Raw genomic sequence first — 21,582 nt, forward strand, 5'->3', positions numbered from 1 at the left:
AAGCGAGGCTTCAATCTCTCTTCAGATTGGTCCCAAGCCTCAAGCAGTTTGTTGCGCATACTGTGTGGCTTTTTTTTCCTAACATCCAACACTTCCACAGAAAAGGTCATTACCTAGAGGTAAAATTGAAGGAGAAAGCTGAGATAGATCTTGTTTTGTGAAAGAATTTCTGTATTAGGCTTCCATGTTGAGGTTTAGGACATTTCCTTGAGTTTGTTGCAAGCTAATGCACTGCACTAAGGTTTGATCAAATATTTGACTTTCCCATATTTTAGTCTGTTGCATGTTGTCAGTGTGTTGAAGCAGCCACAGGACTGAACTGAAACAGATTGTACTCACACGAAAGTAGCAGAAGAAGCAACACTTGGATCCCAACCTGGAGTCCACAAAGCTTTGACTTTACAGAGCCTGTGAAATTGTTTAAATTGAGGTCATGTCCACATAAAGACATGGTGAGGTTTATTAAGTCATTTTTAATCATTTGGATATTTTGTCTGCATGGAACCAGTGTTTTGGAAGCCTGGAATCATGAACATTAGAAACCAGATCTCAAAATTGATAAACAGGGATGAAAAACTGCCCAAATGTTTAATAATTTTTTTAAAAAATAATAATAAAAAAAAACTATTTAGTAGGCCCCACCTTGCATAGTTTAGTGAGGTCAGTGAGCTAATGGAGCTACGGTAGTGGAGTAGTTCATGTGTCGCCCGGTGACCTTAATTTTTCCTGCAACATTTCATCAATGAAATATCTCTTAAGAAAGAACATGGTGCAGATGATTTGTCCCCACAAAATAAAAATAAAAACTAAATGTTGATATTTGGCTTGACTTTAGTTTTATGTAAGGATGGGAAAGAAAAATGCATCATTTCTGGTGAGTAGGTAGTTAAAGAAAACATATAGCCAGGAATGGTTTCAGCTTTGGGGGGGTCCAAAGCTTTTTAGCTGTTGCATGAAGCAGTTCTCAAGGAAAGTAGTTTAGGAACCACTGACTAAAAACATAATGGCAAATGTGTAAAAAAAAAAAAAAAACATTCAACAGCTGTGACAAATGTTTGTATTTAGAGGCCTTCAAAAAAATCAAAGCAATCAAGTGGGTATTTTAAGGAGTCATGAAATTGATCACTCTCCGTTCTTGCATAAATATTTAGTAAGGTCAGTTTTGACAAAGGTCAAAGAACTGCCTGCATTCCCAAAACATTATCCAGGTACACACACCAAAACAGGCACCTCAGGTAGTGGGGGAATGTCAAAACAATAAGAGCTGTTTAGCAGCTTCATGTCTCTGCACTGAAGAAAACCAGAGCAGGAAAAATATTTTGAAAGCTGGTGGAGGAAAATTCATAGGTCAGTTTTGGATGAGATGGTTGCATTTCATTTTAATTTTTTTTTCATTCAGTTTGTTTACATTTTATTTTAATTTTAATACTTTAACACACACTTTCCACAAAAGCACTTTTCTGACCATTATTCAACACTAACTCATAAACAAAGGTATGGATGTAAAGTGCATTAATACTGATTTGATGAGGTGCATGGCACAGTAGCTTTCCTGGCACGTTGTTAGCTGATCGTGTGTTGAGCAATGATAAATAACGGCTGAAGCTAGGTGACTAGAACATCTGGCTGGAAAATACTGGGTGAATATGGAAGATGTCATCCGAGGTTGCAAAGAAAAAGAGAGCCGTGATTCTTTGGAACTGGTAATAGAAAGTGGCCAACCAGTCATTGTAGGGGCTGAGTAGCTGCAAAAGGTGGCAGTAATGCTAGTTGTAACAGTCTCAAATGATGGGTGGATCAAGAGGAAGGAAAACAAAAAGCTGCAAAAATACTGAGTGTTGAGGGAGGATAAGATGTGGGGAGTGAGGGCAACAGTGATATCAATGATTTAGTGGAGCACCCCAGGGCTGTGACCTCTGAACTGGAAGTGTACCACCAACAGGTCTCAGGAACACCACCAGAGATCTGTGTCCTAAAGCTCACAAGAATAGCTAAGGTAGACAGGTGTAGATAGGTCATATACTGTAGGTGAGAGAACTGTGATTGGTTGATGAAATAATTATAGTGCCTATCAGCAAGACCTGCTTTGATAATTAAGAGTTTAAGTCTTTATCAACATCTGATTTAAACAAAATATATACTGCATATTGCATTGAAAATATCCTAAATTTGGATATAATATGCTACAAGCATTTCAACAGGTAATTGTGCTTGTTGGTTAAAAGTAATCGCAAGTAATTGCCCCCTTCGATAGGTGTAACCGTCATTTAGTAGAAATACTGAGTTTGATTTTTACTTTTATGGGTTTCTATGAAAGAAAAATGAACATATGTTTCTTTAAATGACCGTTTTGATAAATAAACATTTGTGAAATCTTTTATTTCAAATTCCTGATTAAATTAAAATACGTTCAACAATTGTCCACCTCCCTGCTGCCAGATGCTGGAGTGGAGTTTTGCTGTTGTACTCCCGTTCAGTAGGGGGCGGTAGTGTCATTTTTGGAACAATAAACGTGTTGCGGTGTGACGTCCGTATTTACAAGCGAAGCGTGACGTTCAGGGACCCACAAAAATTAGTCCTCAAACGCAACTCCGAGCTTTTGGTTTTCTGGTTAAAAGTCCAAAATGCAGTCACTGAGAGAGTTTCTCAACGACAGACTGACTGCAGCGGCAGAAGAGATTTTTGAAGCGGTGGAAAGAACAATAGTCGAGTACAGAGATGAGATTTTCCGTTCAAAAGATTTAGAAATCAGTCGTCTCAGAATGCAACTAAGGCTTCTCAAATCAGGTTTGTATAAATGAAACCCCTTTTGGGACCAAATTTAAATGTGCTGTTTCTTTTGTAAAATTTCTCAAATGTGGTGATATTCTTCGTGGGTTTTTTTTTCAGAGTCGGAGTCGGATGAATGTCTTGAAGCCGAGCTGCCGCAGCACACTCATCAATACCATTCTCCTTCTCCTCCTCCCCCCTCTGCCGACCACCACCATCAGTCATCCCCTGCGGGGGCTGCTCCTGATCTTCAGCACTCTGAAGAGGAGGACAGACACAGCACTCAGTCATATGAGCACCCAGAGTCCTCACGTATCAAGCAGGAGCAGGATGGGACTCGCAGGCAGTTCTGGGTGGATCATGATGAAGAACATTTCGCGGGTCTGGCACCGGACGTGAAAGACTTCATTGCATCCCCCACTGGTCTGAGCACTGATATGCGTGATCAGACCCTACATTTCCAGCCTTTCCTCAGCAACAGTGGGGATGAGACCAGAGATAAACCTTACAGCTGCTCTGTCTGTGAGAAACGCTTCAGTAACTGCTCCCACCTTGCAGCTCATATCAGGACTCACACAGGCGAGAGACCATACAAGTGCGAAACATGTAGCAAGACTTTTATCACAACAAGTGCTCTGAACAGACATAAGACCATTCACACTGAGGGGAAACGCTTTATTTGTAATTATTGTGGGAAATCCTTTAAATGGATGGAGTCTCTTGGCAGACACTTAAGAAGTGTGCACAAGAAGGGTGATGTATCTGAATAAGGAGGGTTCAGGGGGGCTGAAATCTACACCTATGTACAGTGGGTTAGTTATGCTGTGATTATACATTAATTTACAATAATATTTTTTGACCCCACAAAAAATGTTAAGTGTGATCTCAACAAAAATGTTAAGTGTGAAATGTAAAGTGTGATGTGTGTAGTTAAAAATTTTGTTTAGATGTGCATGGACATGGATGTGCATTAAGCCTTGAGTACAAAATCCCTAACAGGAGAAAATGATCTGTTAATGATTTTTTTAAACATACAAATTGTACATTTAATTTCTTAGAATAAAGTATTAATCTTCAAAACAGTTGTGGTTCATCCTTTTTCTTCTTGTTGCAGGAGACAAAAAGGAAATCCCACTAAATTCCAGTAGGTGGCAGTAGCAGCATTTTATTCATAATTTCCTCATCAACCTACATTCCTTGGAAGTGTAAATACGCTTTTTGTCCAAGAGTGTGCACTTATTTTTTGTGAAATGGAAATATGCTTAGTCTTCAGCTTTTTGAGAGAGGGCAATTTAATACATATTTTGTGTTTGGTCAATCATTCCTCATGTTTAATAATACCAAATTGTATTGTATTCTGCAGAGCTAGAAAGACAGATTAGTCACCTTTACAACATAGTATAACCTGCAACACAGCTAAGTGTGCGGACAGTGCACCTCAAAATTGACTGCAATATTATTCTACTTTCGTTTTTAATTGTTCGTACTCTTTCGCAGTAATAAGGAAAAAGTAACACATATTAGCCATCAAAACACTTCATTCATCTGACATGGTCAGAGGCATCAGTGGCCTGTAAAAGACCTATACCTCCTTGTGTTGGTCACCAACTTTTTTTGTGGGATAGCATCTCATTCCTCAACCAAGAGTTTTTGTTGGCGTGACTACAAAACATACAAAGCACCTAAACTAATCCCGTTGGTATTAACTGGGATTGGAAATCTGGACTAAAGTATCTTGAGATGGCATTGCCGTGATTTGACTCTATATGAATAAAGTTTAAATAAATAAATAAATGGACTTATGGCAGGCCATTTCACCATTCCCTCTCCCAAATTCTGAAGGTACCCTATGAGGTGCCTTACTCTGTGGTATATAAGTTGTCATCCTGGAGGATGGAGTTAGGTCCCAGATTCTGGAGAAATAGGATCACCACTAACACCAAAGTTGGGCATTTAACTGTTTAGCTCATTCTACAAATGCACAATTCATACAAGTTATATCTCCATCTAAAGGTGACTAATAATGAACCAAAGAAAAATTTACTCACTTTTTGTCTGAGTCTTTCAAATTTTTGTATCATTTTCCGAGTCTTTCAAATTTTTGTATCATGTTTTTTTTTTAGTTTTTTTTTTTACTAAATTTGTTCTAATTCTACTCTTGTTTTGCTTAAATGAGCTTTACACTTAAATTTGTTAGAACATACCATTGAAATGACTTTGTGTTAGAGAATTATGTCTCCATTCTTTGTCCAAAATTATTTAAACCCTTTGTCAGTGAACAATGGCAATGCCTTTAGTTAGAAACACGTCACATGTTCTGAAAGTTTTTGTAAGTTCGGATGAGTTCCAACAGTATTTGCGTTTTACTACAGTCTGCAGGTGTTTGAGGTTGGACAGCTTCCTTTTCAATCAGTTTTTTTTTACTTCCCGTCCCTGATTCTGGAAAGGATTCAGATCTGCACTCTAACCAGGCCACTCTAAACCATTGGCAGTTTTCAGTTCACCATTTTTCTTCTGAAACTTTATTGATAAGTTTCTTATTATTGTTTTGTTGGAAGGTCCAATGCTTCCTAAGGCCAAATTTTCAGCAGACTGTCTAGTACTGTGCTCAATACAGTTGTGGTGCACTCTTCTTAACATGTTGTATTGAGCCAATGAGACGAAAAACAACGACAACAACAAAGAAAAAAAAAAAAGTACATTCCAATTATCATGAATGACCACGAGGAAAGTGTTTTCGTAAATAAATGCCTCTATATCCATCACATCCCTATGTATATGTAAAAACAGCTCAATTTAAGCTAATCTAACCACAGAACTGATGGCCAGAAGCTTTATTGTTTGCCCAGGTGAGTGAACTTTCCTTAAATGTAATCAGAAAGAGTCTTTGACATTAATATCTGTAATTGTTCTGCAATAGTAAATGAAAGTGAAATTGACCTCTATATACAGCCATGTTAAAAAAAAAAAAAAGTACATTCATACTTTTTTTAATAATCAGGACATAATAAGAAGAAAAAAATCTGGTTCTTTCTCAATCTTGAAATGAGGAAAAATAAAAATTCAGAAGATTAACAACTTGTGACATAAAATATATATTTTTTTTCAGTCATTCTACTGTAAATTTGCTGCTGTGATTGGGATCATGTCCTGTTATATGACTCAATTTTGACCTCAGCTGTTGGACAGATGGTCTCACATTTGACTAGAATATTTGGGAAATCTGTGGATGCAAAACAGACCCAAATCAGCACTCCTCTGCTCCCATGCCTGACAGCTGGTAGGTATTTGTCCTGCACTGTGTATTATGCTTAAACATCTCTATGTTGGTCTAATGTATCCAGAGAAGCCTTTTATTTTTCTTTTTTTTTTGGGGGGGGTCTGGTATCCTCAATCCTGGTTCTCACAGGCATGTTTTAGGAGTTTCCCTGCTGCAATGGACCTCAAATCAGTAGGTAATTAGCAGACTTGTGTGAAGTAAACAATCCTTGTTTAGTCTTTTTTTTCTAATTCCACTGTCATAAATTAACTTTAGTATTTAATGTACCTGTAGCCATGTTTGATCTGTAAAGTAAGAAAATCATTGTGTAGCCAGAATCAGTGAGTCAATACTAAATACTCAATACTGCATTAACCAAAGCATAGCTAAAAGACACTTAATCTCTTGAACCCGATTGTGGTAAGAATGCGGCTGTTTCACCTCATTTAACATAGTAATAATTGAACTGGTTGTTATATCAGGTTGAACTCACTTACTGGAGAGAGCTCTGTTGAGAGCTCTCATGTCCAGGTACAAGCAGAAAACCATTTTGTCCGCAAAGTGAGTATTTTGAAATGGAAAGTTTAGATTTGTGAAGATACAATAGCTCAAGGACGAGATCATTACAAAACGCATTACAGTTCACATGGGCATTTCTCATTTCACATGGTCTGGATCTGACTTGCTTGTCTTTTTTTTAATATCAGGACAAGTGGCACAAAATCTTTACTGATTGTAAACATTTCTGCACACCTCAAGGTATAACAATTAAAAAGAAGTTAAAATTTGATGATTTTGTACTATAAACTTCTGCCATCCTCCTCAGCACCAGTCCCTGCTATTAAAGGATATCATATGTGTTTAATGAAATAACTATTGCATGTAACAGTATACCGTATAATAACACGATCACGTCCAAATCAACTGTAGCATTTCCTTTAGTCAGAGTTTATCTACTGAACATTTTTTTCATCTTTGGATCATCAACTTTCAACTATAAGAAAATAAATTTTACAAACATTGTTTTTATTTCTTCAGTCAACTTCATGATTCTCTTATTTTTTTAAACATTGGCATGATCAAACACATGTCAGTCCTTTTATCTAAGCAAATAACCTGTTTGTTGAATTAGATATGTATGGAAGAAAAACCACTTTCCTTTGAAAAGTTTTTATTAAAAAAGTTTTTCATTGAATTCAGAGTCACGCAATTGATTAAAAACCATGGGGCCTCATCCATAAGCATATTCAGTTTTGTTTTTAAACCCATTGAAACACTGCTTTACCTTTGATCAAATTAACAATGAAGTATGTTTCAAGTTTGTGTGTTTTAATTATTAATCATGTTGCTGCTGGTAGACAGATGTTGTCTAGTCTAGACTGGTTGCCCACCTGTTGTACAAGTCCTTCAAGATGCTCCAAGGCTCAAAGTGTTCCACTTGAATCACTGTGTCCATGCTGTAGTCGGTAAAAGGTCAAAGATGATTGAATGATAAGGTGAAAAAAATGGGTGATGACTCTAGCTGACCAGGGCTAACATCTGTCCCCATACAGATTTCATGACTTTGTTTTACTTCAGGGCTCTGAGTAGTATGGGAACAACATGCTCTCCCTGGCTAAAGGAAGCAAAAGCTAAAAAAAGAGAGATGACAGAATTAAGTCCAAACAGGAATACAACGGTTACGAGACAAACAGCTGGAATGACTCAAATTGAGAAGCTGACTGTGGGCAAATAGTCAAACGTTAGTTGTACCCAAAGGTAAAGCCTTATGATGCATCACTTCTCAAGCTTAAAGAGGAAGGTGACAGCTGTGCAGATATGTTAAGAAGCAGCAAGGTGAGTTAAAAATCTCTCCAGGAATAATAAGGTTGAAAACCAAACAACGAAAGAAAGGAAGTTATTGCCTTTCAATGAGCTTTGGAGCAGCCAATAAACCACATTCATCACAGCGCATTAAAATATGAAAATATGTCTCCACAGCTTGTTAGTCTATGGTAACATTTGGAGGTCGAAGGTTTTGACATTGTATTATAAGTGGATTTCTTGAATTTTGCACAGAGGATGCAATTATTGAAAACTCACATGTACTGTAAATGAGGAAATGCATGTTCAGTTGTTATTCTTATTTAATTTACATTAAAATGTAGCAACTTGTCTGAGGACACACAAGTCTGAAAATAATGCTCTCCCGTCTATCCACTTATTACTAGAAACTGCAAAGGGATCTTCATTTAGGTGGCTCTGTGGTGTATTCCACTATTGGGTAAAGATGACAGAAATTGTCCAAATGCAGTCTGTTTTAATCCCACTAGAGTTGACGTTTTAAGACGCCTTAACATTTGAATAATCAGGTGAGCAGGAATGAGAGTTTTTACATTGCAAGTGGTTAAATTAAAAAATAAGCAGACACGCAACAAAATAAAGGCTAAATGAGCTGAGAAAGAGTGAGTTTAATTATCATATTGTAAAACGCAGATGTTGATCTTTGGACTAGTTTTTAATTTTGTCCACATTAATGACACATTTCAAACAAGATGCATTGCCAAATAATTCTTCCCTGTGATGTTCTCTCAACCTGATGCGGCTTTTGTGGCATCACATTTATAGCAACACAATCAATGTGCTAAGTGACTTAGATGTAGAAGTTGCCAGCTTTAAACGTCTGTTAAAACAAAACAAAACAAAAAATTTGCAAATCCTACTTCCAAATTAAAAAGGGTTCATTTCAAATTTTGATTTCAAATCCCAAAGGAAGCTCTGTGCATGTAGTAAAGCTTGAAACATTAATGAGTGAATGCAATCTCCTGCATCAGAAACAGACACAATTCTGTTGAACAAATCACTCAGTGGGCTTGATAATACCCCTGAAAATAACTTCCACCGAGCAGACTCGATCATTGCATTAATAAATAATGTTATAACTCAATACCAAAAGCAAGCAAACAAAACATTCATCCATAAACATGGCGCACTGCGTCATTTTGTTTTTTTGATGTTAAGGACTTTAAATTTCTTCATGTAAAAAGCTGCTTTCCTGTGGTTTTCTTAAAAAATGTGGCATTTTATATGTTCCTAAAGTACATGAAGAGTTGGATTAGTGTAGAAAACAATTAACTGGGTTTAAGTGAATTGTAGATTACCCTTGCTGGTGTTTGCGGTTATATAAACAACTGAATTAAAGTAAAAACAACTGTTTTAGAAACTGGACTGACTTCAAAATTGAAATATTTTTAGACATTGTGCAATAATATTATAGAATAAACAATCAGATCTGGCTCACAAAGTACATTTATGTATATATTTAAAACATATTCAAAAGATATATTTTACCTCCACAATACCCAAATATATGTGCAGAGGCTTATTTTAAACTTCCTTCAAACAAATTGTGTCTTTTACTGACACATATCTCTATATATTCTTCCACCCTGAAAAAAATACTGATGATGAGCTAAGAATAAACCCCAGATATGATGTCACCAGAGGGGGTAAAATGAGATCTGTCCTGCTACTAGATTCTTTACATTATGATGACACACTTATTCAAGGTGACTTTTAATGACACAAAATCTCCAACATACCCCTGTACATCTATATGAAGAATGATTATTGCATACAATGAAGGGTGCAGATTTTAGGCCTCAAGAAGTTATCAATAAATGTGAGCTACAGTCACGGATGTTTGTCCAGCCAAATCTGCAAGCCAACAGCAAGTCTGTCTTGCAGTTTGAAGGCTGTAGTCACTGATCCACATCCATTTGAAGGAGATTCCTCTGGCCGGACCCAATGAGAACATACGCAGTCCTCAGCCTTCAGCAGAGTCCGTAAATCACACTCTCACAGCTCCTCCCTTCTTTCTCCTTTTCATTTCTCTCTACATTTTTCTCTTTTCTTCTCATTTTTACAGTGCAGTAAGGAATGCTTGCACTACGGGGTGGCTGGTGTTCACTGGAGCGACTCAACTCCCATGTCTCACACTCATCCCATGTGTCTCCTATTAGCTACACTCACCAAAGAGAGGGAGGAAGAGAAAGACGAGAGAGGGGGGAGGGGGAGGAGTGAGAGGAATTCGATATGCTTTGTGCATGAGTGACTTGTATAAAACAAAGACAGTGCAAATAGTCTGAATGTACATGAGGTGGGAGGTCACAGTGCACACACGAATGATCAAGCAACTAGCCCCAAAAAAAGAGATTATAATTTATTTCCAGATTTTTTTTTTTTGCCTTCATTTGCATCTTGGTTCACAAGGTAAATCGAAAATAAAAAATAAAAACTGACTGCCATACCATGAAAATGTAAAAAAATAATACAAATAATATGTGCTGTATATATAATTATATCATTATCAACAAACAGACAACAATAATAATAATAACAATACTATTGATAATAAACAGAACACTAAATTGCTGGTCTCATGCATATAGAATGCCCCTCAGATACAAAAGAGGGGGTGATTACTAAAAATAGAACCAAAAGGTCCACCAGTTCAGAATAAGCGCCTAGCTGCATGCAACAACATAAAAGAGACTCATGTACACATTCCCTCTGGCATCAAGTATTTTACACATACTGTACTTCACTATTGTTGGCTCTCATCTAATATACTGTACAGAGCACAATACAAAACAGGACTGGAGAACATGAAGCAGGAAAGCGCCAGAGTCTGGTGCAGTTAGCAGGGAGTGTGTGCAACCTCTTCACACCCTCCTCTTGTTTTTTTTTCTTTTTTCATTTTTTTTATTAATCCTTCAGAATCTTGTCCATTAGTCCAGTTTGTGTTTATAAGTCTTTGTTCCCCTCGTTGTTTTTGGTGCTTTTCTGTTGCGTTATTCCTTGTGTACTTGCAGAATTTCTACTTGGTTTTCTCCATGCTGCTCTTTGTCGTTCCCCTCCCTCACAGGGTCTTGTCACTCTCTTTCTTCAGGTGACTGAAAGGTCAAAAGTGAAATCACATTACAGTGTAAACAAACATTAAATTTAGTGCCAGACACATGCACATTCATGCAAATGTCAGCATTGCTAACATGCATGTATGCTTTCCAACCTTACAATCCAAACAAAGAATCACATTTTAAAAAATATTCAGTCAGTTTTGTCGTGTTTTCTTTTGCTCTGCATTCATGGATGATGAAGCATATTCACAAATACAGAAAGTTAATGGGATTACGTTGGCAAGCAGTCTCATGCAGACCAAATGTTGCCAAACTGAAAATATAGCTCTGAGTTTCAAGTCAGGAATTAATGCAAATTTGGCAGTTCAGGTGTGAGCTGCGCCCGATGACTCATTAAAACAGCAGGTGTAAATTTAGAGACTGCGTGGAACTCGACATACATGTACAATATATCAACTTAATTCAAAATATAAGATGATTAATTAAAATCATTATAACAGAAATCATTCGATTCAAACTGTCGCATTTTAGTTAATGAAATATATTTCAGCTCCTTAGCAATAACAAAAGATGCTATCTAAAGAACAAAGAACAGGAAATGGCTCCTGGTTAATATATAAATAAATCTTAATCATCTTCTGTGGAGATAAGGTAACTGAAAAATAATCCCAAAAGGAAACTTGTTTTGGAGAAAGTAACTGAGAAACTTGCAAGGACATAATGAGACGGTAATTGTTGTAAACATGTTCTCCTGTGAACCTTTTCAACAACAAAATAACCTCATTAAATGATCCAAAGCATGAGGGAATGTTGCCACTCAAAGTTTTTGTTTTAGCTTAAAGGGTATTGCTTCCCATGATAAATGAAATTTTGAAAACTGCAACATACTGATTGCAGAAAAAACGATAATGATACAGAAAGTACACAGCTAATAGCAAGCCCGATTAACCTGTTTTAGGTAAATGAATCAGATTAGTTAGAGTCACACATATTCAAACACTACTGTATTAACAAATGACATACACAACCCCTGTACCTGTAATACTCGTCCTGGGTGAGGGAGTGGTGATGATGATGGTGGATCCACTGTTGCTCCAGGGCCAGTCTCTGAATCTGCAGCTCTGCGCTCTGGGCCTGCTGCATGGCCTGGAGCTGATGGGCTGCTGACATGGGACCAGTGAGGGAGGACGGCTGGGGCAGGTCACGGAAAGGAGCGCCTGAAACCAAAACGGAGAGGCAACAGGAGGAGAAGGAGAGTGTACAAAGAGAAAAAGCGGAAAGACAGGAGGAAGACTAGGATCAGTCATCAACATTGGGAGCCAAAATGTGACTTCATAAAGTTTTTAGCACTGTGCTTTTAGAGAAGAAAACTGAACAAGTACATGGACGAGGAGCCTTCTCCTCACCGAACAGCTGTTGGCGGAGCACCTCGCTGTCAGTGAGGGGGTGAGCCAGGATGGGGGTGCCCAGTGTGGCTCCTGGGTAAGGGAGGCGTGCCAAAGGAGACCCCGACGCCAACGGGTCCATCAGGGGGTGAACCCCGCCCGCCGCTGGATGCCAATGATGTAATAGAAAATACAGGAGATATTTAATAGGAGTCAAAGCATGGCACTTGCAACACTGAATAGGAGTTAGTGAGGTATAATAGCCTCAAATTTTACAAATATAAGATTATGTCAAAGAGATTAGGACACTGTATATAGAGATATGAATGGTCTTGCTAAGGCAGTGATCACATTATGACTATGTCTTTTAGACATTTGTATTGGGTAAAAAAAATTACAAAATGAAATATTAATGCACAGCATTATAAAGCGTATTTCTTGCTCATCATTAACTATTTGAGGCACCTCAAGACTAGAGAGTTAACAATGACAACGACAGCATTGGTAATAGCAGTTGGTACCTGTGTCTTGCTGGTGCAGGTGAAGATGCGAGTGGATATGTGAATGCTGGTGATGATGAGGCGTCACATTCAGCATCTGAAGACGCCCCAGATTCTCTCCTCCTCCACCTGTTCCTCCTCCATTCCCCCCACTTCCACCTCCTCCCCCACCTCCACCGCTTCCTCCTCTTTCACGCTCTCTGTCCCCAAAGGCTGGCAGAGCAGCTCTGTCCCGCTCCCTCTCTTGCTCTCTTTCCCCACTCCGTTCACGCTCATAGGAGGCAGGGGAACGGGTGGGAGTCGGATAGTTTTCAGGGGGAGCAGTGGAGACAGGGGCTGGTGGCAGATGAGAGGACAAGGAACTGGGAAAAGATTGGTGGGGGACCGGGTGATGAAGGGAAGTTGAGTTGGAGGTTGGTGGAGCAGGCTGAGGAGGCGCTGTTGGAGGAGCAGCAGGGGGAGCCTGGGCTGAGGGAGCGGCTGGCGGGGCAGACGAGGGATGAGAAGGTAGAGAAGGTGGGAGGAGAGATGAAGGAGGAGGATTTGACAAGGACTGTGGGGCAGGAGGATTGGAAGGCCGAGTTACTGGTGCTAGAGTCGGATTCTGGAGGTGCGGAGGTCCTGGTGGAGCTGGAGGGGGAGGAGTGCTGTAGAGTGACACCTCATTAGCTCCTGCGGCACCTCCTCCAAGGAGAAGGGAATGAGGATGGGGATGAGCATGGGCATGGGCATGGGCATGGGCATGGGCATGGGCATGGGCATGGGCATGGGCATGGGCATTGGCTTGGGCATGTGAATGCGAGTGAGCAAGAGCAATAGCGGCAGGATCAGGTATGGATCCTGGTGGGTAAACTCGCTCATCACTCTTGAACTCAAATCCAGTCTTTAACCTATCTCGATGAGCTGCCACTGTGTGAGGGAAGCCAACACCTCCTAATCCTGCACCTCCAATCCCTCCAGGTACTGGGCCTCCTGCAACCCCAGGATGACCACCAACACCTGGACCACCTTCAAGACCGCCCCCATACAAAAAGCCCAAGATGGCGGCTGCTGTAGCTGCATCAGTGGGGAGGTGGTGTGGGTGTCCTAAAGCATGGTTTTGAAACTGAGGAAGGAAGAATGAGGGGTGGACATGGGGGTGACCATGGTGAATTTGAGGGTGGTGTGCCTGGGCCCGGCTTGCTGCCCCAAGTGGAGACATAGCATGGGGGCGAGCATATTCACTCAGAGTTCTCAGTGCTGGTGTGTCAGGGCCCAAATATGGACCTCCTAAACCTATTCCCAGAGCTCCCTGAGGACCTCCAACCACTGCTGAAGCCCCTCCCATGGATGGCAAGAGGAGTGAATGAGGGATAGTATGAGAAAGACTTGGGTGAAGATGGTGTGTTGGAGGCAGGTGAGCATGTGGATTTGAGGGGTGATGCTGTGGGTGTGAAGGTGGATGGGAAACAGGGTTGCTGGAGGAAGAAGCAGAAGAAGATGAAGGGTCAAGAATGATAGACGATGATGGAGGGAAGAAGAGAGATGAGCCCTGGCGACCCCCTCCGGCAGCACTGATATCCTTCTGCTGCTAAAGAGAAAACAAGAGAAAGTAAATCACATGCTCTGACCTACTTTATTTTTTCCTATTAAACTGATCAATTTAATCTACATCAAATCCATCAAATCTGACAGTGTAGTTAATTATTACCATGAAATGTGCACACCTGTAGATGCCGATCCAGTTCCCTTTCACGTTCACGCTCTCTCTCTCGTTCCCGTTCTTTCTCTCTTAAGTCTCTGGCCCTCTGCTCGACCTCCCTCCGGGCTCGTTCTATCATCTCATTTCTCTTCTTCCACAGTTTTGAGCCATCCAATGGGACAAAGAGGACATCACTGCGGGCGCAGGAGTTCCCGCTGCCACGATCAAGGACCTTGTGAAACCTGAAATGAGATGCAGCACTTATAACTGTTACAAGCAATTCCCTCTTTTTGTAGAGGTTTGCAGATAGTGACACAGTGAAATTTTTATGCTGTTTTGACCTTACCGTGCTGATTGGCTGGCGTGGATAGGAATGTCCACAGGTTTTGGTTCAGGTGAAGGACTTCTCAACACCGGTGGTGGGCTTTCATTTTCTTCCCGGTCCTCAAGTGGTTCTTCCTTGATGACTGGTGTGGGAGGTGGACCTGAATCTGAATGTCCCTCTCCTCTGGGGAGCGAAGAGCTTGAGGCAGGGGTTGAGATGCTGTTGTTGGCGGAGTTACTAAGAGGTGGAGGTCCCTTTGTGACATTTTGAGGTGAGAGTGATTGCGAGTTGGTATTGCTGCTACTGGGTGCATTACTGTTGTTGCTGCTGCTGGACACATTACTGCCATTGTTCCCATTGGAGTGATATGTTCCACTAAATTGAGGGTGGTTGTTCAAAGTGCTATGAAAGGGGGATGGGCGGCATCCAGGTGAACAACTGGGTGGCACATTTGATGCAGTCATTTGTACGTTGGATGCAGAGGAGGAGCCAGGGGGAAAGGAAGAGAAGGCTCCCATCTGGTTGGTAGATGGGCTGGGTAAAGGAGATAGGGGTGTTGGAGGAGTCTGAGCAGATGACTGATAGTGTGGGGGACGTGCACTGGGTGCCATACCTGAGGGAGGCGGTTGGGTATGAGAAGCTGGAGGTGGGGGTAGAGGAGGCTGAGATGGTGGATGGGGATATGCTCCATGATGGCTGGAAGAGGAGGAGGGAGAGAGTGCAGGAGGCTGATTTGGGCCTCCACGACTTTGGTACAGAGCAGACTCTCTGAGGTTTGAGTCTCTCTCTCTGTCTTTGGGCCCAGACTGGTAGTGGGGGTGAGGCGGATGGGGGTGCTGAGATCCTCCAGGTCCTGAATACTCTCGTCCTAGATTTGGAGTTACCCCAGGGGAGCTTAAATACTCCCGATTAGTTCCAGCAGAAGGAGGTGCTCCTGGAGGAAAGTCTTTCCCTCCAGTAGTAGGATACTCTCTGTGAAAGTGGTCTGCTCCTGAGGACGGTGTTTGTGCCTGATCCATGGGAGGAGGGAAATCCCGGTTCGATGAGTTTGGAGGATGTGAGTGAGGGTGCGGGGGCATGGATGAAAGGGAAGGGTGACTAGGATTGTTTTGGGGTGATGTAGGTGGGTCACGGTTCAGCATGGGGGTCCCTGGTAGCCCAGGAGTTGAACTTGGGGGGTTTCCCTGCGGAATGGAGTTGTTGTTGGGGTTACTGTTACTAACAACATCTCTTGTCTGGCCCCCAAACTCACCCCATCTGCTCCCATCTTTGTCTCTTGGATGCCCCCCTGCAGTTCCACTGGGGCCAAAGTCTCTACTCTGGTTTTGGTTTGGCAAATTAAACTCCCTTCCTCCCTCACGCTCCCTTTCACGATCTCTGTCCCTAAAAGCTGGACCAAAGTCTCTTCTTTCTGGGCCCAAGTTAGGTCCGTCTCTCCCAGAATTTTGGTACTCCCGGTTCTGACCTACAGCAAGACCCCCATACTCCCTACCTTGGATGCTGTTGGGCCCACCTATTGCACCACAAGAACTATTACTATTTCCCACACTACTATTGTTGCTGTTATTGCTGATGGGAGCAGAGAACTCTCGGTTAATCTCCCTCCCCCCACATTCCCCCCTCACTCCCCTTTCCCTCTCTCCTACAGGCCCTCTCTCTCTGTCCCCTCCCCCTCCAGCGTACCTGGGAAGGTACTCCCTGTGGGGATGTGGGTGAGAATGGGGTAGGTAAGAGGGATGGGAGGAGGAGTGGCGAGAGGATGGAGGGTTATAAACGGAGGGAAGTTGCTGTTGCTGTACTGGGGGCTGATGCTGTGGTTGGTGTGGATGGTGGTTGCCTGGGTAACGGGTGTAACCCCAACTCCCTTGGCAACCAGTTGCCGTGCCACCCTGCCAGCTGGTGGAGCTGTAGTGGTGGGGGTGGTTAGAAGGCTGGTTCTGAGGCTGAGATTGGGACTGTGGCTGTGGGCCAAACTGTGGCAGCAGGGAAGGAGGTGTGGACTGAGACTTATCCAGAAGTTTGTCTCCCTTATCTGTTTTGTCTCTTTCTGTCTTGACCTCAGCAGGCAAGTTTTGGCTTCCAAGCTCCAAAGGTTTCAGGGCAGGTGGAGGAGGAAGGGGAGGGGGTAAGGAGAAATCTCCTGCAGAGAGAGTTGTCTTAGTAGCACATTGTGTGTTAGCTTTGGAAGTCATTCTGTTGCCACTTTCAATACCCGTTGGTGCACCATACTCAACTTTACACATCAGTTTGGAGTCCAGGGAGAAATATGACTTTCTCCCATTATTGCTGTCATTTGATGAATCTCCTGTTCCACGAAGTGAAGGAGTCAGACCAGAGGATGAGCAGGGAGTTGAGGGGGGCTTCAGAGATGGACAGTCTTCAACTGCCTCTCCATCTCGCTTTTCTCCATCTCCACAGGATTCCCCCCCTCTCCCTTCTCGTAGCGCTCTCCTATCCTCTCCTGTGACCTTCCCCACCACTCCCTCCTTACCTTTCTCCCTTTCACCTTGCTTTGGTGAGTCAGGCCCATCAGAATCTGAGTCCAGGCTACCCAGGGGGGAAGCAGAAAGACTTGGAGATGAGGAACGATTGTCCTGGTCTATATCCCGCCCGCTGCTCAGACTACTACTGCTATTGGCCAGGCTTCCTACAACTGAACTCCTACTCCCCTGGGATTGGCCATCTTCATTGTCACTCTCGCGGGATTGGCTGGGAACTGAGGTTGGGGGAGGAACAGTGGAGGGAGTTGAACTGTCAGTCAAGTGTGTTGATGTTGGAGGGTTTGGGGTGGATGCCGAATCCTGACAAGGAAAGATCATTTATGTGTAAGGTGAACTCTGATAACACTGAGTATGTATATAATTTTGGAAGGAAAGAATAAAATTCTAGCTCAGACAGCTAGTGTGTGATTTATCTGAAAACACAGCTTTGTAATTGGATTTTATGTAACAAGCTGATGAAATGTAACACAAACCTGAACTTTCTGCCTCTTTGGAGGAGACACAAGTTCCTCCCCCTCACTTTCAGATGAATCATGCCCTTGTGATCTGCGACTGAAGCGATTTCCAGCCAAATCCTCACCAGCACCTCTTTGCTAAAACAACACAAGACTTTTAATTCTGTTGTGATGTTTTTTTTTTTTTATCTTTAACAAGCCTATGTCTGTTTTTAGAACAAAGCCACACTTGCATGCACACACACATCAATATGTAGCACAAAACATCAAAGATTTCAGTGTGATATGGTGCACAACACAGAATCGAACAATTCTGACACTGCAAGGGTATGTCTGTGGCAATCATACCGATGACTCATACACTGATAGCACACACACCTAAACTCAAATTATTTAAAAACAGACAGGTCTACATTGTTTACGACTTTTGTTATTGCATATGAACATTTTTAAAAATTACGATAAAATATAAAAAAGATATCAAAAGAGATGGGCTCTAACCGTCTGCCTGTCGTTGCGTTCAGGGCGAGTGGGGCTGGGGTGTTGGCGCCTACCCCTTCTCTCTTCACTTGCTCCCCGCCGTCGCCCACTGCGCATGGGCATCTGCAAAGTCCAGCCAAAGAAAAAAACATAGCAGGTGGTGCAAAGTGTCAAATGTAGAATGATTAGCCGAAAAAAAAGAGGAGGATAGAAGAGAATAAAGAAAAAAACAAGACATTGTGTTCATGGTGGAATGTAGCATTGGCAACAAAAAGGGGAGAAAAGGATGGAAGTGAGAGGAAGAACATGGAATAAAAAGTGAAAGCAGAAAAACATAGAGAAGAGAAGAAAAAGTCAAACACAAACATGGAATATGCTATATTGACCACATCACTGCCTGTCAAAACCAAATAAATATTTTGCATCTTATTCGTTGTAGCTATTTCTAAAAATACCAAGGTTTATTCAGTTTAGATGTAGTTGCACCTAAAAATGTGAAAGAATTAAACAATCTCTGACACTTCAATGAAAACCAGACGTAGGCATTGTCCATACCGATTCTTTGTGTGTCCTTGTTTTCATTATTTCTTCTTTATAACATCCATTTTACAACACAAGCCATTGCGGGGACTGAACTGGTTCCGGCTGTATACCGACTGGGCTGTGTTACACCATGAGAGCTACCAAAACCTGTGAAAAAGCACAAGCAAAGAAAGCATGATTCAGTCTGCATGGAAACCCAACTAAGAATTTGGTTAAAACATCCCAAAAGGATGCTGCGATAATTAGCTCTCTTCGCTGAGAGAGGAGTTCGGCGATTTATGAAATTTTGAAAGCATCTGAGTGCACAACAGCAAAAGCAAGGTAACAGCATTTAAATTCCCTGCATGCTCCACACTGTATTGGCACAACTGCTCATCACTGCACTCAAAACAGTCTCCTCTCTGCCCTCTGCTTTCACCACAGCAGCCCAAACCCACATGCACAAGAGGTTAACCCGCTCTCACCAACAGACTGCACCCGTCTGAATAGAACTACAACACTGAAATGCAGATAATAGATATGGAGCAGGAATTTTAAACAGAAGAGGTTGCATTTTCGATTGAACCCTACAAAAGACAGAACTCCAGCAAACATCTTGGGAATATTGAGCCACACCCCCTCCCTTGCTTCCACCTTCCCTACAACAACCCACAGCCACTTGTGGTTAACCCACATGACCTGGATATGGCCAGTAGAATCACATGCTTATTTATTCAGCCAGCCATTAGGGAAATGCACAATGTCAAGATTCTTTATCGGTCTGGATGTGGTTGACAAGGATCAGTAGGTACTTTGCAAGTACTCGTTGCCCATTCATTCATGTGCCACTATGAAGAAAAAAAAAAGACTCATGTATATTAAATAAGGCTAAAAATAGTGCACACGTTGAATGAAAAAAAGAACATTTAGAGCTGAGGTAATGTGCATGTACACTTCCTGTAAATAGGAGTATATTCAAAGAAAGCAAGCTAAATCTTGTATCAGCTCTACTACACATGGCCATGCATTAATCAGTGCATGCTGCAGTGAGAAATTCAGGCTTTAGAGTAAAATATTTAAAGTCACAATCTGTATACACAGTCTGGGGGGGAAGGAACATGTGTATTGTGAATGTTCAGTCCCATAATTTACCTACACATGACTTAGTTTACAAGCCTTCAGTGCCTGCTTGTATGGGCCACACAATGCATCTCAGTTACAGGTGGCTGCTGGCCTGTCTGTGGTCCACCTGCAGGTCCATGGCTATGGTCAGCAAACAACTAGGGCGCAATCAACAGCAGCGTTAACAGCACCAGTTCCTCTGGCACACTCATGCAAGCACACAGCGCATGCATCATCAACAAACTGGTCCCTGCATGTGATGCAAAACAGCAGCATGCAGTTGCTCTGCTTACATCACCACCGCAACGACTCTTTCTTCTTTCTTCCAGCGAATGTTATTGATACACACGCAGAGGAGACCGGTCAAAGCTGCTCTGTAGCACTGTCACAGACCACCGCGGCGGACCACAGTCCATCAGCGACGACGTGTTCAGCAGCACATACATGTTCACAATCAGAATGGGTGCCTGTGCATGGGGCTGTCTCTAAACGCTGCACATGCTGAAAAGAAAGATGATTCGGAATGGCGAATCATTGCATTTCGCACCGGCTCCTTCTCCCCCTCTCCTCGCAGGAATGTGGGTGCGCGTCGTGCACTCTGTTAACATTAATTCACCGGGGCACAATTTAGCCATAGTGCAAGATGATGATTAGCGCACAAAGGAAAATGGGAGGGAGTGCACAAACGTGGCCATCAGGGGAAAAAAGCTCCAAATACAAGAGAGTAAGCATCCATTTTCCTTCTCCTTACCTACAATATCCAGCGATGCGTTCTCCCACTCTCACTCTGCCTTTCCTTTCTCCCTCTGTTTTGTCGTTTTATGTTGCACGCTGACACGCACACCTCAGAGCCCGGGCGTCTGTCAACAGAGGCTCGCGCTGGCTCATATTGCAACGGGCTCCGATGATAATAACAATAAGGCAGAATAAATCTCTTTTCGTTGCAGGGAAAAACAGGGGTGCCAACTGAAGACTGTACAAATTGATGCGTACCCTTGCCTCTTCCCCACCCCCTTTCGCCCCCTTCTTCTGTTTTGCCCCCCTCTCTCACCCTACTTACTCCCCCTCTTCCTCTAAGACGACTTGCACTTTTTTTTTTTTTTTTTTTAATACTCCTCTCTGGTCTTACAGTCAATGTTTAGCAGAGGGGTGAGCCAGAGAGAGGGATGCACTTCGGGTGAGGGAAAGGGAGAGTGGTGAGGGCGTGATTTGCATAAGGAGAGAAGGGGAGGCTGGAGAAGGAGGGAGTAGTGGCAGGGAGAAAGAGGAAGAGAGGCGCAGAGTGAGGGCCAAAACTCTGAAGAGGGAGGGGACCAAGAGGGAGGGTCTATTCTGCCTAGTCCCTTTAGAGTCACCTTTACTGTAGGGGAGAGGCTCTGCTCACACTAAATAACTATCATCTTATCTTGCAGTGAACCCTGAAGAGGAAGAAATGTCAAATAGGCTGTATCTTAGATGTCACTTTATCCACCTGAGAAGTACATTAAACAGAAAACCCAATTTTTAAACAGGCATTTTAATGACTGTCATTGTCAGTGACTTAAACAAAGAAGCACAGTTCGTTTGAAATAATTCAATCAATTAATAAATAAATCTTTCTTGCGCTGTGAATCTGTCCAGCAGCTCCCTGTCTGGGAAAGGCTTGCAGCGGTGTGTCCAGTCAAGCGGCTCTGCAGACCTCCTCC

The 21,582-nt window shown here is 42.2% G+C and overlaps 1 protein-coding gene across 1 annotated transcript; it reads right to left on the reverse strand.

The window, feature by feature from the left end:
• Window positions 1–10,445: 10,445 nt before the first annotated feature.
• atn1 (atrophin 1) lies at window positions 10,446–20,701 on the reverse strand. Its single transcript, XM_079240543.1, has 10 exons — window positions 20,649–20,701; window positions 18,809–18,943; window positions 18,275–18,376; window positions 17,792–17,911; window positions 14,839–17,618; window positions 14,518–14,734; window positions 12,833–14,381; window positions 12,333–12,476; window positions 11,963–12,143; window positions 10,446–10,962 (listed from the first exon to the last, which is right to left on the reverse strand). Exons 2-10 carry the CDS (start codon window positions 18,833–18,835, stop codon window positions 10,929–10,931), a joined length of 5,154 nt encoding a protein of 1,717 aa, XP_079096669.1. The 5' UTR covers window positions 18,836–18,943; window positions 20,649–20,701; the 3' UTR covers window positions 10,446–10,928.
• Between the last annotated feature and the right edge of the window lie 881 nt (window positions 20,702–21,582).

Source organism: Telmatherina bonti, assembly GCF_933228915.1.
Source record: "Telmatherina bonti genome assembly, chromosome: 5".
In the NCBI taxonomy this organism is placed as follows: Eukaryota; Metazoa; Chordata; class Actinopteri; order Atheriniformes; family Telmatherinidae; genus Telmatherina; species Telmatherina bonti.

Bases quoted from the DNA above. Each gene is read 5' to 3' on its own strand.
- atn1 (XM_079240543.1), bottom strand. From the start codon at position 18,835: ATGAAAACAAGGACACACAAAGAATCG. The intron at 14,382-14,517 runs GTGTGCACATTT...TTTTCTCTTTAG, and splicing joins AACTGGATCGGCATCTACAG to CAGCAGAAGGATATCAGTGC. The intron at 12,477-12,832 runs GTACCAACTGCT...ATTGGCATCCAG, and splicing joins CCTGCACCAGCAAGACACAG to CGGCGGGCGGGGTTCACCCC.